The sequence below is a fragment of the Sceloporus occidentalis genome, unplaced genomic scaffold, assembly GCF_023333645.1.
Source record: "Sceloporus occidentalis isolate IW3139 unplaced genomic scaffold, rSceOcc1.0.p SCAF_3, whole genome shotgun sequence".
NCBI classification, from domain to species: domain Eukaryota; kingdom Metazoa; phylum Chordata; class Lepidosauria; order Squamata; family Phrynosomatidae; genus Sceloporus; species Sceloporus occidentalis.
Window position 1 is genome coordinate 116374772 of NW_028316983.1, and position 15153 is coordinate 116389924.

The 15153-nt window shown below is 40.7% G+C and overlaps 1 protein-coding gene across 1 annotated transcript in view; it reads right to left on the bottom strand.

The window, feature by feature from the left end:
• The window catches only part of XPR1 (xenotropic and polytropic retrovirus receptor 1), a 133332-nt gene that overhangs the window by 52477 nt on the left and 65702 nt on the right, over positions 1 to 15153 (bottom strand). Inside the window, exons 4-7 of the mRNA XM_089515910.1 lie at positions 14743 to 14966; positions 11427 to 11576; positions 7194 to 7277; positions 5026 to 5107 (exon numbers count right to left, since the gene is read on the bottom strand). Coding sequence (XP_089372036.1) covers positions 5026 to 5107; positions 7194 to 7277; positions 11427 to 11576; positions 14743 to 14966 — 540 coding nt within the window. The remainder of the gene's footprint in view (positions 1 to 5025; positions 5108 to 7193; positions 7278 to 11426; positions 11577 to 14742; positions 14967 to 15153) is intronic.

A 15153-nucleotide genomic window follows, 5' to 3' on the forward strand; every position in this document is an offset into this window, starting at 1 on the left:
AAAAACAGCTTGGGAGAGGGCACATGTGGCTCCAGAAGGATATTAGACCCTTCCCTGGTTTAGGGTATGACCTTCAGCTATTCAGCATAACACAGTGATTTGGTTCCTTTGCTCCCTCATTATCAATGACATCTAAGATGAATTTTTGACAGATACTTGCTTCCACTATTTGTAAACTACTTTCTCCTTGGGCCTTAAATTCTCAGTTTTTAAAAAAGCAGTATGACAGTGCATACTGGTCACCAGCTCAGTTAAATCAGGCCATTCAGATAGCTCACACAACTGGCATCACTTATTATGTTATATCTTCACTCAGGCAACTTAAAACAGGAATATGAATAATTATTCATCTGTAATTTGTACATTTACAAGAGTAAGCACCATAAATTATACATTCTTCAGAGACAAATGAACATTATTTCAAACCTGTTACAGTTGGAAAGATAAAGACTATTCAGAATCTTCAATACATGCTTAGTAAGGATGGAAGTGATTTTAAATTAACAAAGATAAAAAAATCGAGCACACTTCAAACCCCCTTACAATTAGTTTTTCTGCTGCCTTGATTTCATCCCCCAAATCCAGAATTTCTATAATAGGCAGGCTCACACCAATTTGATTCCCCTATACTTCATTATTGTGGGCATGAGCCTGATCCTTTTGTTATGTGGGAGATAGAGTGGTACAAAATGAGGACAGGGAAAGCATAACATTATCCAGGAGGAATGGAGTAAAAAAACCCAAATCCTCACTGACATTAATTTTAAAATGTGCATCTTGGGGGGGGGGGGGGGGTGTTCTATCAGGAAAGCACCCATAGACTAGAAGTGACTTTAATTTAACCAGTATACATTGGTTAAATGTTGTTGTTGTTATTATTATTATCAAACTTTATTTATATAGCGCTGTAGATTTACACAGCACTGTACATACAATTAAAAATCGATAAAAATGAAACCTACCAACAGCGTACATTCTACAGGATAATAACAAAATACATATAAAACAATAGTTAATAATATAAAATAGCATTAGATAAAATAAGCAAGCAACAAATTGAAAACACTGAATATCACATATCAAAGCAAATTATCAAATAACAGTCAGATAACTGTCACACAATGCCTGGGAACGCTTCCCTGAATAATATAGTCTTCAACTTCGTTTTGAAACTGGTTAAAGAAGTGATGACCCATGCTCGTGGGGGAAGGAGGTTCCAGGAGTGAGGGGCAGCAATTGAGAAAGGATGAATCTGGGATGGGGCAGTGGAAATCCTAGGTTGGGACAGCAGGCCTTGACTACCAGAACAGAGGATATGAGTGGGAATGTGAGGAGAAAGAAATTCAGATAAATAAGGAGGGGCCAACCCATGCAGGGCTTTAAAAATCAGCAAGAGGAGCTTATACTGAATACGGAAGGGGAAGAGGAGCTAGTGAAGGGATGATAAGCATCAAAACCACAAGGTTGCGAGTTCAAGACCAGCAAAAGGGCCCAAGCTCGACTCAGGCTTGCATCCTTCCGAGGTCACTAAAATGAGTACCCAACATGGTCAAAGTGGTGAGTGGGTGTAATAATGCGTGCAGCTGAATGCTGGACAGAAATTAAAGGACGAAGATGAGAGAGAGGAAGCCCTACCAGAAGGTGTTTACAATAGTCTAGTCGAGAGACCACCAGGCATGGACCAGAGACTTGGTGGTAGAGGCCGAGAGAAATGGACGGATTTTAGCAATGTTGTAGAGAAAGACTCTACAAACCTTGGCTGTGGCCTGGACCTGGGGGATACATGACAGAGAAGAAATAAAACCAAGACTGCGGGCTTCCTGGACCGGTCGAATAGAGATGGCTGGATGAGAGCCTATGTGCTAAAGAAGAATCAGGAGTTGGCAAAGATGTTAAATAATTCTTTACTAGGTAAAGGTAAAGGTAGTCCCTTGACATGAATATTTAGTAGCAACCAACTGTAAGGGGCAGTGCTCATCTCCATTACTAAACCGAAGATCCAGCGCTGTCAAAGATGACTACAATGATCATGTAGCCAGCATGACTGTACCGAATGCTATAACCTTCCCACTGCTGGGTATGTATAGCCTGGAGAAGAGAAGGTTAAAAGATGATATGATAGCCCTGTTTAAATATTTGAAGGGATGTCATATTGAGGAGGGAGCAAGCTTGTTTTCTGCTGCTCTAGAAAACAGGACCTGGAACAATGGATGCAAGCTCCAGGAAAAGAGATTCCACCTCAACATTAGGAGGAACTTCCTGACAGTAAGGGCTGTTCGACAGTGGACCACACTCCCTCAGAGAGTGGTGGAGTCTTCTTCCTTGGAGGTCTTTAAAAAGAGGCTGGATGGCCATCTGTTGGGGATGCTTTGATTGAGAGTTCCTGCATGGCTGAATGGGGTTGGACTGGATGGGCCTTGGGGTCTCTTCCAACTCTACGGTTCTATGATTCTATGAAGTGGTCCCCATTTATCTATTTGCATTTGTATGCTTTTGAGCTGCTGGGATGGCAGAAGCTGGTTCTAGTGACAGGAGCTCACTCTGTCATGCAGTGCTTGGGCTTTGAATTGCCAAACCTCCCACCTTACGATCATCAGAATTGGCGTCTTAACCACTAAGTCCCCTAAAATTCTTTACTGCATCTTGTGAAATTATCAATCTTCTAATAAAATAAGTAGCTTGTACATAAAAGCAGCAGTGTTGCAAGTCAATTTTTGGATGTATGTTCTGCAAAACTACAGCAAGCCCATATTACCTTTCTTGCACCCCCACCCTAAGCTTGCCTTTTCAGTCTGCCTCTATTCATTTTCACTTCAAAGCAAAACCTGTCATTCAGAATGTGGCTTATTTCCATCTAAGTGTGAACAGAACTGAAGCCATCCTTTGTTTAGTTGCAAGGTGATGTCTCCACTCAGAGACTCAAAAAACTAAACAAAAAACACAGCTACCAAAAATGTGCCTTGGGATATAAATTTAATTTAAGAGTTGGGAATTAGCTGGTTACTACTGAAGCAAAGAAGATGTTTTTTCCAAAGTTAGGAGGTCTGTGATGTATTTTTTTCACTTACTTAAGTGAACCATTTGGATTATTCAAGTCTTCTCAAGCACCTTCACACAAATAATTTCGATCTGCTTGTAGTATGCCTATATTTGGAGCTCTGGGTTTTGGGTGAAGATTTGGAGTTTTGGGTGAAATGTTGAAGAGTAAGCTAGCAGAAGTACACTCATCCCTCTCCATTCACGGACTTGGGAGGTTTTGGTCCTTCACGGACGGCAAGCAGGGAGGGACAAAATAGGGCATGCCCCCATTATAACCAATGAGGCTTGAATATCTGCAATATTTCTGATTCATGGAGAGAGTCCGGAACAGATCCCCCACAAATTGGGAGAGACAAGTGTATATTCAAGGCTGTGAGTTTCTGTACAAGTTCTGGTTCTTATCTACAGAGCTGCCCAGATACAATCCAAAACATATTCATTTGGAAGCTAGTTCTCCAGTTGAAATACTGAAGATCTGACCAAGGAAGACTCACAGCATCAAAAGAATTCCCTATTCCTCAAATTGTATAAAGCTGCATGCCAAATCTCTCTTAGTTTGCTTAAATCTTTTGTAAAAGAGCTGATGGATTAACAAGGATATTTGAGAAGTAGCTTCTCTCCTTCTGAATGTTTGCATTTTCTCCCATTTCAAATTAAGAAATGAACACAAATAAACAGTTGGCTCTAACAATATCAAGAATTCCCAAATATGCCAGTTATATGATATGAAAAGTTCAATGAAGGCCAATTTTAAAAAGGCAATCACAAGTATATGAAGTGAAAATGGAAAATTCTAATTACACTATACAGAGGGTAAGTGGCAGATGGGGGTAATCCAATAAGAGGTTCTTTATTCAGTAGGGAAGGATAAACACTGATTATTAATTGTTTATATAAAACGCCTAAAAACACTACATGCTGTATGAAAGACTATTGTGCATTGTATTAACACCTCTCTATGAATTATTTTGACACATTTATTTATTATCATGCATTTAAAATGGCGTCTATGTAACTAGGAGACAAATTTCATAATTTCCCCAAAATACAGACAATATTTGGAATATTTCAGCATTAATTACTTTTACATTACAAGTAAGAAATTTCATATAAATTAAGGAAAGTAAACTAGATTATGTAGCAGGTATCCATTTTTTCCCAAGTGAACAAGTCCACTAAAACTCCATAAAATAAAGCAATCCGAAGAAACTTTTCAGTGATTAAAAATAGCTCTGTTTATACTTCTAAAAGCACGCACCAACATTCTTTCATGCAAAAACAGGTGTAGCAAAAACAACCCATACAGTCGGCCCTCTGTATCCACGGATTTTTTTGTCCACGGATTCAAGCATCCACGCCTTGAAAATATTTAAAATGTGTATCAATTCCAATAAGTAAACCTTGATTTTGCCATTGTATATAAGGGACACCATTTCACTGCTTCATTGTATTTAATGGGATTTGAGCATCCATTGATTTTGGTATCCACTGCAGGTCCTGGAACCAAACCCCTGCGGATACCAAGGGCCCACTGTACATTCTGAAAATATTTCATAAATTAGAAAGCTGAAATGAACAGTGAGAGGGATCTTTTCAAACAAATTTCATAAAGGAACCAGGATGACAAGTTCAGTATTTAATACTTTTGTATTAAAACAGGCATATACTGTACTACTACTACTAACCTATTAGCTTGACTATTGGGTTTGAAAAATACCAGTCCTTCAAAATATCACTACAACATTAATCCTGAGGAAATACTAACATTCATTTACAGTGTAAAAACATACTTTGTCTGGTTCTTTTGCTAACATGGCTGTCTAAAATGGCCATCAGTTGCAGGCTTTATGATAAACATTTTCGTCACATCATGAAATCACATTCGTTTAACAGTGAAATCAGCCATCAGATGAACAGGTCACCCAAATCCACCCACCACTACCACCATGAACCCCTGACATTGTAGGATTATAGTTACAAACCAACCTGAAAGTATGAGGGTAACATTCAGCACAATTAATATTCCACAGAACAAACCAACCCTGAAAGTAGTCCATGCTGGTGCAGGCTGCAAATAAAACAGAAAACAGCTTGAATTTGTTGTTGTTTGGAAAAATCTGTTTGTTAGTTGAAGTAAACCGTTAAACTTTTAATACAACCAGATGTTAGTCAATCTGACTTAACAGAAGTTTCCCACACAAATACTCAAGACCATCTCAAAATTGTAAGATTTTGTAAAAGTAGAGAATGTTTTCAGATTGTTTAAAAATTTCAAAACTGTTTTAAATTGTTTAAATTGAATTTATGAAATGACACTTTGAAATCTGATGAAACAAGGCAAGATATAAATATTTTATTAATGCTGGTGTCCATTTATATGTTTTTAACAGACTTCATATTTTAACTGATCAACTTCTGATGGACTAATAAATTATGTTAATTTGTGCAGTATCTCCTTCATCTTTCTCTCACATAAATGATTCCTTTAACACAGCCACATAAGCCAGAACACAGGAACACTCCCTGCCAAGGAGATTCACAGCAGAATTCTCCTGTAAGAATACCTTTGATGCTCATTCAGGTTGCTCCTGCACATTATGCAAGAGGCAACGGGGAAAGGGCTGAATACTGCTTTCCTCCATGTCTAATTTTTCCCCGTATGAAAGTCCTATATCTGCTATTTGCCCCACTGGAAAAAAACAGAGGTAAGTAAATGTAGAATATGTTTAGCCAAGAAGAACGGGGGGAAATTGCAGGATTCAGATGCACAAGGCTGATAGAGACCCCAGTAGGTTCACACCTGTAATTACTGTCAAAGGTGTTTCTATCAAGTACTGACTGTGTGTGTGTGTGTGTGTGTGTGTGTGTGTGTGTGTACCTTACCAACCCAAAAACACCAGTTTGTTGTTTACTTAAAGGCTTGTGCCATAATAAAAATATTCTGCACCTTCACAATGTTGAGCATCTTGTCTATGTCAAGGGACAATAATGCCAGTTAAATTCATTTCAGTTCCAGGTTGTTACACACAAAATATGGAAATGTCAAATGGGGGAGGGGTGTGTGTGACTATTTCTTCATACATGGAGGAGCAGATTTATGTAGGAGAAAATAGTTCAGGTGGGGGAAAACTAAAAACTCCACCACAAAGTCATCAGGCTGCTTTTAAGTGAAAATAAATACAATGCTGTATCTAATCATGGATTTTCTTTGTTAAAATACCATATGAGCTTCATCACATATATAGATGTGAACAACAAAAGTATATAATGGATAAACATCAAAGGAGCTGTTAATGATGACAGGGAAGAGATTAAACAGCAAGAATGCTGCTGAACACAAATGATAACCAAGTCAATACCACCTCCCTGGAATTGCTGAAGCTACCACTCATCCCTGTCTCTCTGGACAAGCTTTTAATGCTTCAGGGGGAGAACCAACTGATTGCTCGGCTGACTGAATGGCCATCGTTCTTTATCTCTCACTATGCAATGGCCAGGACTGGATGCCATGCATGTCACAAAACAAGGCAGCTGCCACCCTCTGCAGCCATTTGGAACTAAATGGAGAGTGATTGGTAGCTGCAACACTGCCTGGACCAGAGTCTGTACTACTGGGAAGCCTAGTAGCAGCAGGAAGAAAAATATGGGGATCCCACGTAAAATGTCAGCACCAGCATGCCTTAACAGCTGCCCAAGTGTACAAGGTACCTATATCTATCCAGAATAAATCTTTCCCTATGCCTGAGAGTGACAGAAGTATATTTAATAAGTGTACAGTTCTATAAAATATTCTGTTACCCTTTATACTGCAGGGAGGAGGTTAGAAAGCTGTGGGCTTGTTGGAGAATGAACAACACAGGTGTCTAAGAAATTAACCCTTGGAATTGTAGAGTATATTAATGCTAGATAGAAATCCCCAGGTTTTAAAACAGACATTAAACATTTTCTGGGTTTCAGAATTTTCTCTGTTGGTACACATTAATAACTTTACTTTCACATCCAAGTGCTCTGAAGTAAAAATCAAACTGAAACATGAAAGAGGATTCAAGATATGGAGCTTCACCCATGCCAGCCATCTGAATGGCAAATGTTAATTTTGCACAGTCGCATATAAGGGATAACATATAATTAAGTGCTTCTAATCAGTCTATCACCTGTGCTGCTCCAAGTGGTGGGACACGCAACCGCTTCATGGCTTTCTGACGGTCTCCATCTTCCAACTCATTGGTCACCACAGTCTAAGGAAGAAATAGAAAAGAAATAAGCAAAAAAGAAAAGGAAGGAAATTACAACTGATTTTTCTGTTTTTCAAAAAGGGAGGCATAAGGAAGCCATACTTACAAGATAAAAGCTGATTTGCTATTCACTACCATACCAGTACTACTTTGTTGTTGTTGTTAACTTGCCTGAAAAAGAAAAAGGCCCTCCCTCTATCCACCATCAGCCAGAGGGAGAGATGGGCAAGCCAACTTCATCGGGCCTTGCCTGAAAAAGAAGGGCCCTCCCTCCAGTCCATTTGCCATGGTCCAGGCCTCAGAGGGAGAGAAGGTTTGCTGGACTTTCCCCCTTCCCCACTTCCATTCCCTTCTCCTTTTGTGTCTTGTCATTTTAGATAATAAGCCTGAGGACAGAGAAATGTCTTATTTAAAATAATGTAAGCTGCTCTGATAGCCTTTTGGCTGAAGAGCGGAGTATAAATACTATAAATAACAACAACAACAACAACAACTGCCCTTGAGTTGACTTCAATGCATGGCTAACCTGTGTATGAAAATCTCCAAGACCCCCTGTCCTTAACCTCTCTCTTGAGGTTCTGCAGGCCCTGGCCTGTGTCCTCCCTGATCAAGTTTAACTACCTGGCATGTGGTCTTCCTCTCTTTCCACTGCCTTCCACCTTTCCTAGCATCATTGCCTTTTCTAACAATTCATTTTTCCTCATGATGTGGCCAAAGTACAACAGCCTCAATTTAGTCATCATGGTTTCCAGGGATATTTCAGGCTTATCTATTTTAGAACCTATTTATTTGTCTTCTTGGCCATCCACAGTATTCTCAACACTCTTCACCAGCACCACATCTCAAATAAGTTTATTTTCTTTCTATTCGATTTTTTTTTCACTGTCCAGCTCTCATATCCGTACAAATACAGTTGGACCTTGGTATTTGGGGTGTGAGTGTGTGTCTGCTGCAGATTCCGCCCCCCCCTGCAGTTACCCAAAAAATGTGGGACCTCAAGCGCCATTGTCTCTAATGGTGGCATGACATGCATGCACCTGTTAGTGCAAGCACCACTATTCAGGACAACAGGGCTTGCCATCCACAGATGCTTAAATCCACAGATGGCAAGCCACTGGATACCGAAGCCTCATTGTACAATGGCTTGGACTATCCTCACTTTAGTGTTCAGAATTATGTCTTTATACCTTATGACTGTGTCCAGTACTTCCCATTCCTAGTCTTCTTCTGATTTCTTGATTGCAGTTTCCATTCTGATTTATATTTGAACCATAGTATTTGAACTCCTTAATTATTTCAATTTTCTCTTTGTCTAGGGTGAATTCTTTTTGATCTTCTGTAATTATTTTTGTTTTTTAAAGTTCAACCTTGGCAATTTTCTCCTTGACCTTTTTCAGTAATTGTTCCAGGTCTTTTGTTTCTGCTAGTACTATTATGTCATCTGTGTATCTTAAATTGTTAATGTTCCTTCCTCCTACCTTTACTCCTCCTGCTTCTGAATCTAAGCCTGCTCTGCATACAGCATTTCTTACATACAGATTGAATACGATAACAGTATGCAGCCTTGCCTGACACCTTTGCTGACTGAGAACCATTTTGTTTCTCCATATACTGTTCTGATGGCAGCCTCTTGTCCAAAGTACAGGGTCCACATCAGGACAATCAAATGTGGCACTCCCATTCCTCTAAGTGAAAGCCATAGCTTTTCGTGATCTATGCAGTCAAAGGCTTTCCTGTAATCAATAAAGCATATGCAGATTTCCCAGCATATAAGGTTCCATCATCTTCTAGCGTGGGTTAGCTCCTCTCATTTGCTCCTAAGTAAGCAGGAAAGAAACATAAAACCCATGACTGGCTTCCTGTGGAATGGGCTACCCCCCCTTAGGATTTCCTGCCTACGTTCCTAGTAGGACATGTTTTTAAGAGGTAGCTGTTTTTCATCATCTCTTCATCTAAAGCTTCTGTTTGGTCATGGAGATCCCTGGCCTCCCCCCTCCCTTTTACTGGGGTTATGGAGACGTTACTGGCCAATAAGTGTTAGATGCGCTGGGCTATCCTCATATAGACATGTCCACTCTGCTGCTGTCTGAATCACCATTTAAGTTTTCTCAGAATTTGTCTCTGGGCTTAGTCAAAAGGGGTCATAAAGCTATGATTCTTTCTTCCCCAGGGACACAATCTCAATCCGTTACAAGGCTCTGAGGTAGTCTCAGACACTGCTACGGGTGACAGACCACGGTTCCCAGGGATCCTGGTTATGGCCTCGACCGAGACTTCTCTACCAGCCCTCCGTAGTGGGCTGCCCGACATGGTCTCCCGGACCGAGTGGGCTACAATGACTCCTTTCAAGACTCAGCTACAGATGCTAGGGTGCCATGGAGGCCCTCCTGAGCTGGGGGGGGGGGGTCCATCCTGGCTTCCAGATACCTTTTTACCCGTTGGTCCCACCAATCCCTCCTCACAGTGTTCCACTGATGTTATAAACTCAACCACAGGGATTTCCTCAGGGTAAAGTCTGTGTTTCGTGGGTCTCGGGCTATATGCCTGCCTTTGGCCTGCCGCCATCTGGTGTAAGATCTGATAGGCTCCAAAACATGCCTGATGCTTCAACTCAGTATAGGATTACTTCAACGATTATTCCATTTGTCAGTCTTAGGAGGCTCCGTTTGCCACCCTCCAGCTGTGGTTTCTGAGTAACAAGGGTTCACCGCCTACCGTGACCTGACAGTTTAGGGTCCACTTCATTGCCAGTCACCAATCTGCAGACCTGCTCCTTCCCCAGGGAGGATGGTGGCTCATTTCACCAAGAGCGGCTGCCACATTCGTGGCTCGGGCTACTAATATAGCCCTGACTGAGGTCTGCAGGGCAGTTACGAGGAAATATCCTTCCACATTCATCAGGCATTTCTAGCTCAACGTCTACCAAGCCACGAAGGTGGCCTTGGGAGATGGATACCTCAGCGGGTGGTTCCAGGATTCTCTATTGATAGGTGTACCTCCCTCTTTATTTCAGGAGGGCTTTGGTAAATCCCACTATAGAGAAAGATGGGACCTTGTCTGCTGGGAAAAGGAACATTGGTACTTAACATTGATACGTTCATTTCCAGCAGATAAAGTTCCATCATCCTGCCCACCCTTGGGTGCTGATGGAGGATCTGAATACCACCTTATGAGTCTCTTTCTCTTGTTTGGTCATTGACTTGTGGTTAGGGCCTTGCCCTTTGGCCCTTTTCTCCGTTTGGTGTCTACCTGGATTGATATAAGATACAAAATAGCTTACTGTTGACATTGGTCAGTGGTGATGTTCACTTTGGCCAGCTAATAACTGGCTTCCTAAGGAGGGGTGACCCTAATCACAGGGGGCCAGGCATGGCTGTTGTGTTTATTTCCTGCCTACCTAGGAGCAAATGGGAGTAGCTACCCCACTCTAGAGGATGATGGGACCTTATCTGCTGGAAAAAGGTATCACTGGTAAGTACCAAAGTTCTTTTTTCTTTTGGAATTCGCTGGTGTGCTCCATTATCCAACAATAATGTTTGCAATGTGATCTATAGTGCCTCTTCCTTTCCTGAATCAAACTTGCACCTCTGGAATTCAGCTGGATATGGTAGGTGTCTCTGTCATGTATTATGTTTCTCTTCTAATTGGAGGGCATTCCTACCTTTGGATTGAATTTCTCTTCAAATTCTGAAATCTTGTGGAAGAGGTCTCTTGTTCTCAGCTTCTATTTCTCTGCAATGATTGTTGTGGCAATTCTTTTTATGCTTACACACTAATCACTGAACAGTAGAATTTTCCTTTTGTTTCTTTCTTTCTTTTACTGCTTGTAGCATTGTGTCTATCATCCATTGTTTCTTCTCCTTCTTTTTGGTCGGAATTCCTCTTTGACTATGTTCTTCACTTATATTGATAGTTCTTCTGGCTCCTGGTCAACTAAGCTTAACAGTGTAGATCTATTTCTCACATTAACTTTGAATTATGTTGAAAATTCTAACAGAATTAGCCCAGCTGAAGGGAAATGTGTCAGAAATTCAAAGGTTTAGTCAGAAAATTACCTTGCCAGTGGATGTTGTTTAACAACATTTCAACAATACAGAAGCATATTTTGGCATGTTTAAACAACAACAATACATTAAGATCAACAAACTCTACCTCTGTTTCAGAGATGAGCTGGTTGATTTTCTTGCAAGTATAGAATGGTGCCACTTCAACATGAGCCACTCTCCAATCTGCACCTCGGGGCGTCTCCAGGATCTTGTCATGTTTCTTTAGGATTTTACGGAATCCTGTGAAGTTTAGATTCTATAAAAGAAAAACCCACAACCAGATTATTTTCTTTTGACAATTAACTTGGTAATTAAACTTAAACAATCAGAAGGAACTTTTTCTGATCACATTTCGCAGAAAAAAGAAGAGAAAGAAGAAACATATATGCAACATCATTGGCCCATTTTTTGTAGCATATGGGATTAAGTTAAGAAACCAGACTCTTTCACTATTATACCATGACATATTTTACTACATAAACAGAAAATTCAAGTCAAGATGAAAAATTTTATTTGCTTTAGTGGTTTCCCTCAAAACCATACACATCTAAGATGTGTAATATCATTTAGAATATGGACCCATCTTAGTTACCATGTATACTCATCTATAAGTCAAGAAATTTATGCCCAAAAATTGACCCCAAAATCCCAGGTTGATTTATTTATGGGTCAGTATGATAATGTGATAGCAGCTCTTTCAGATTTTCCCATGCACTTGGCAGAGCAGTTTATTTCTCTCTTGAGCCAAATGGAAAGAGTCCTGGGTGACTGACTGCTTTTAAACAGAGTCCCTCTCCTACCCACTGTCTGAGCAGTGAAGGATGAAAGCTGAAACACTGAAGCAAAAAGCCTCAATTAGTCTCTTTTGCCACACTCACACACACACAGAGAGAAAGAGCTTCCAAGTTTTAGTCTCGATCTATCCACAGGTCATGGCAAAATCCATAATTCTGGCCCCAAAACCTGCCCTCGACATATACATGAGGTTGACTTATAGTCAAGTATATACGGTAGCTATACAAACACAAGATCAAATTTGAAAGAAAACACAGAATGCTAGAATATTGCACCTATGCAAAAGGTTACAACAGCTCTGCCAAACTGATTTTCATTTTAATTATACCTGGAGTGATTCAATACTGGAGTTTAGCAATATGGAAGAAAAGAGAGAGGTAACTGAAAATAGGAATCTAATGCTTTAATGATCCATAGAGAAACTTTAATTACTTTATCTTGAAGAAACCCAGCATTTCCCTCCCTTAAGCCCTAAATATCTTATTTTATAAAACAGGGGGGGGGGGGGGAGATGAAACAAAGCCATGATTTTAACCATAGATTTCCCTTTGTTGAATAATCTTGCTTGCTATGGGAGTAATTATAGCTTTTTACATGCCTCAGAAAGCTGAAGGCATTGTCAAATCTAATATTACTACATCACATGTGCTTGAGTTCTTGCACAGATTTTTCTATCCAACTGCATCATTTCTGAAAATCAAAAGTTCAACACAAAAAACATGAATCTCAAATATTTCAAAGAAAAGAAGAATGACAGTTCAAAATGGGGGAGCAAACATGTAGCTTAGACAGATCAGTATGGTCACATACAGACTAACAGTACTTTACTCAACTGTTTCAATGCTTTGTGGTCAAACTTTGGTGAGAGGCTGAGCTTTTCTTTGCCTTTGTCTTAAATTTGTGATCAGTGTCACAAATTGACACTGCATTTTTCTGTATCTTATTACTCTCTGATCCCACTCTCAAAACAACATAACTGAGATATACGTGAACTTTTATAATAACACGATCAATGTGTCTGAAGAAATAAACTGAAACCCATGAATATAGCAAAAGCAAGTACATTTCCATTTCTTCTTTTTCTTCTTCTTCTTCTTCTTGGCTTTACTTTGCGAACTAAGATTCAGGAAGGACTCATCCGTGCTTTCTACAAGCTTGTTGATGAAGTTGGATGTATCCTTCGAGCCTGTGCAATGGATTTTTCTGGTGGAGCACAGCGTGCACAGAACTGGCCTCACCCTTTAAACCAGAGGTTCGACTGCTGAGGCCTTGACAAGCATGGACGGTGGCAGTGAGGTCCTCAGGTCGTAGGTTTGATTAGAGTTTCCTTCTCTTAGATGGTTGACCTTACAGGGTTAGACGAGCACCATCTGCCCGGGTTTCGGATTAGAGTTTTCCTTCTCCTAGGATGGTTGCCATAAGGCTAGAGAGCCCATCCTGCCCTTTGGCGCTCTTGGTCAGACCCTTCGGTTGTGACCTGTCTGGCATGGGAGGCCCTACCGGTGGCTATTATACCACCGCCAGCATAGCTCACAACTTCATTACGGTACGCAAGCCTCTCCCCCACACAGTCAGAGCATAGCTGGAGATGAATAGGAGTCCGGAAGATGACAGTTAAGGAGGGAGGAGCCTCTTTCTTCAGGCTATCCCTGGTGGAGATGGGCCTGCCTGATCACTCTCTCTCAGGCCAGAAGATGACTGTTAAGGAGGGAGGAGCCTCTTCCTTCAGGCTATCCCTGGTGGAGCTGGGCCTGCCTGATCACTCCCTCTCAGGCCAGAAGATGACAGTTAAGGAGGGAGGAGCCTCTTTCTTCAGGCTATCCCTGGTGGAGCTTATATACTGCTTATAGAAATAAGAGAAGTAAACACTCCCTAGTGGTTACAATGTGTAAGCTAATTGCCCCCAGCAAGCTGAGTACTCATTTTAGCAACTTATGGAAGGATGCAAGGCTGAGTGGACCTTGGAGCCCCTGGGATCAAACTCACAACCTCATGGCTGCAGTACAGCCATTTAACCACTGTGCCACCAGGGCTCCCTCATATGATAATACATCAGTCTTAAAAATATTGTCAGATTTCTCATTTTCTCTCATCCTTGTTGTAGTGTAGATTTTATAAGACACACAAACTGATCAAGTGTGTTACACACCCCTATTCTTGAAGGTAAAGTATGGTACAGACGTAAAATATCTAATTACTTTCCTGCCAATGGGGTAGAAAGAGCTGGGGTGATTTTGATCATAAAAACAGCTCAAAGGAAGTGTATTAATCACCCTGCTCAATACATTCCACTCAAAGCCAACTAAGATTATCTTTTTGACTATGAGGTAGACTACTGGAAATCAATTATGGATTTAAGCTCTCCATCTGAGTCTGTGGCTTATTCATAACTCCCCTATCATAGTGTAAAGAACAGCGTGACTTGAGGTTGCATGCTCTCATTGAACAATTTCCTGTATGCTGACTCAGACAGATGGCGAGCTGGAGCCCTATAAATCAAACAAGAGTAACCTCAAAGGAATAATGAAGCCACCTGTTAGAAAGAATAAGGTTCTCATCTTAGTCACTTAAGCATATGTTTAAATGAAGATGCAATTTAAATGTGTCTTAAGGAGCATAGTTGGTACCTGATAGTTTTGCAGTAGGATGAGGCTGAGGTAGAACTCACTGAAGGCCAGTTTTAGATCTCTGATGTTCCTGTGCTGAACACGCTCCTCATGGGACAGGTGGAAGACTGGCTTTCTACGTTGCCGCAGAGTAGTAATACCACTGGTTTCTTTCTGTGCATCCAACGTTGACTGCAATTCATTCTGCAGTGTAGCAAACCTACGCTGAGCTTCTGCAAGTTTTTCTAAAGGAAGAAATATAAACAGATGTAGTCATACAGCATAATACCTAGGTTGAACATCAGAATATCTTACCAGCAACACTGTATGCACATGTATCATCTTTCCTTGTGGAGGACCAAGCTTAATATCAGCAGCTGTGGAGAAAAGACTAGAGTTCTGTTGAATTTGCTTCCCTTTCCAAACTTAGGT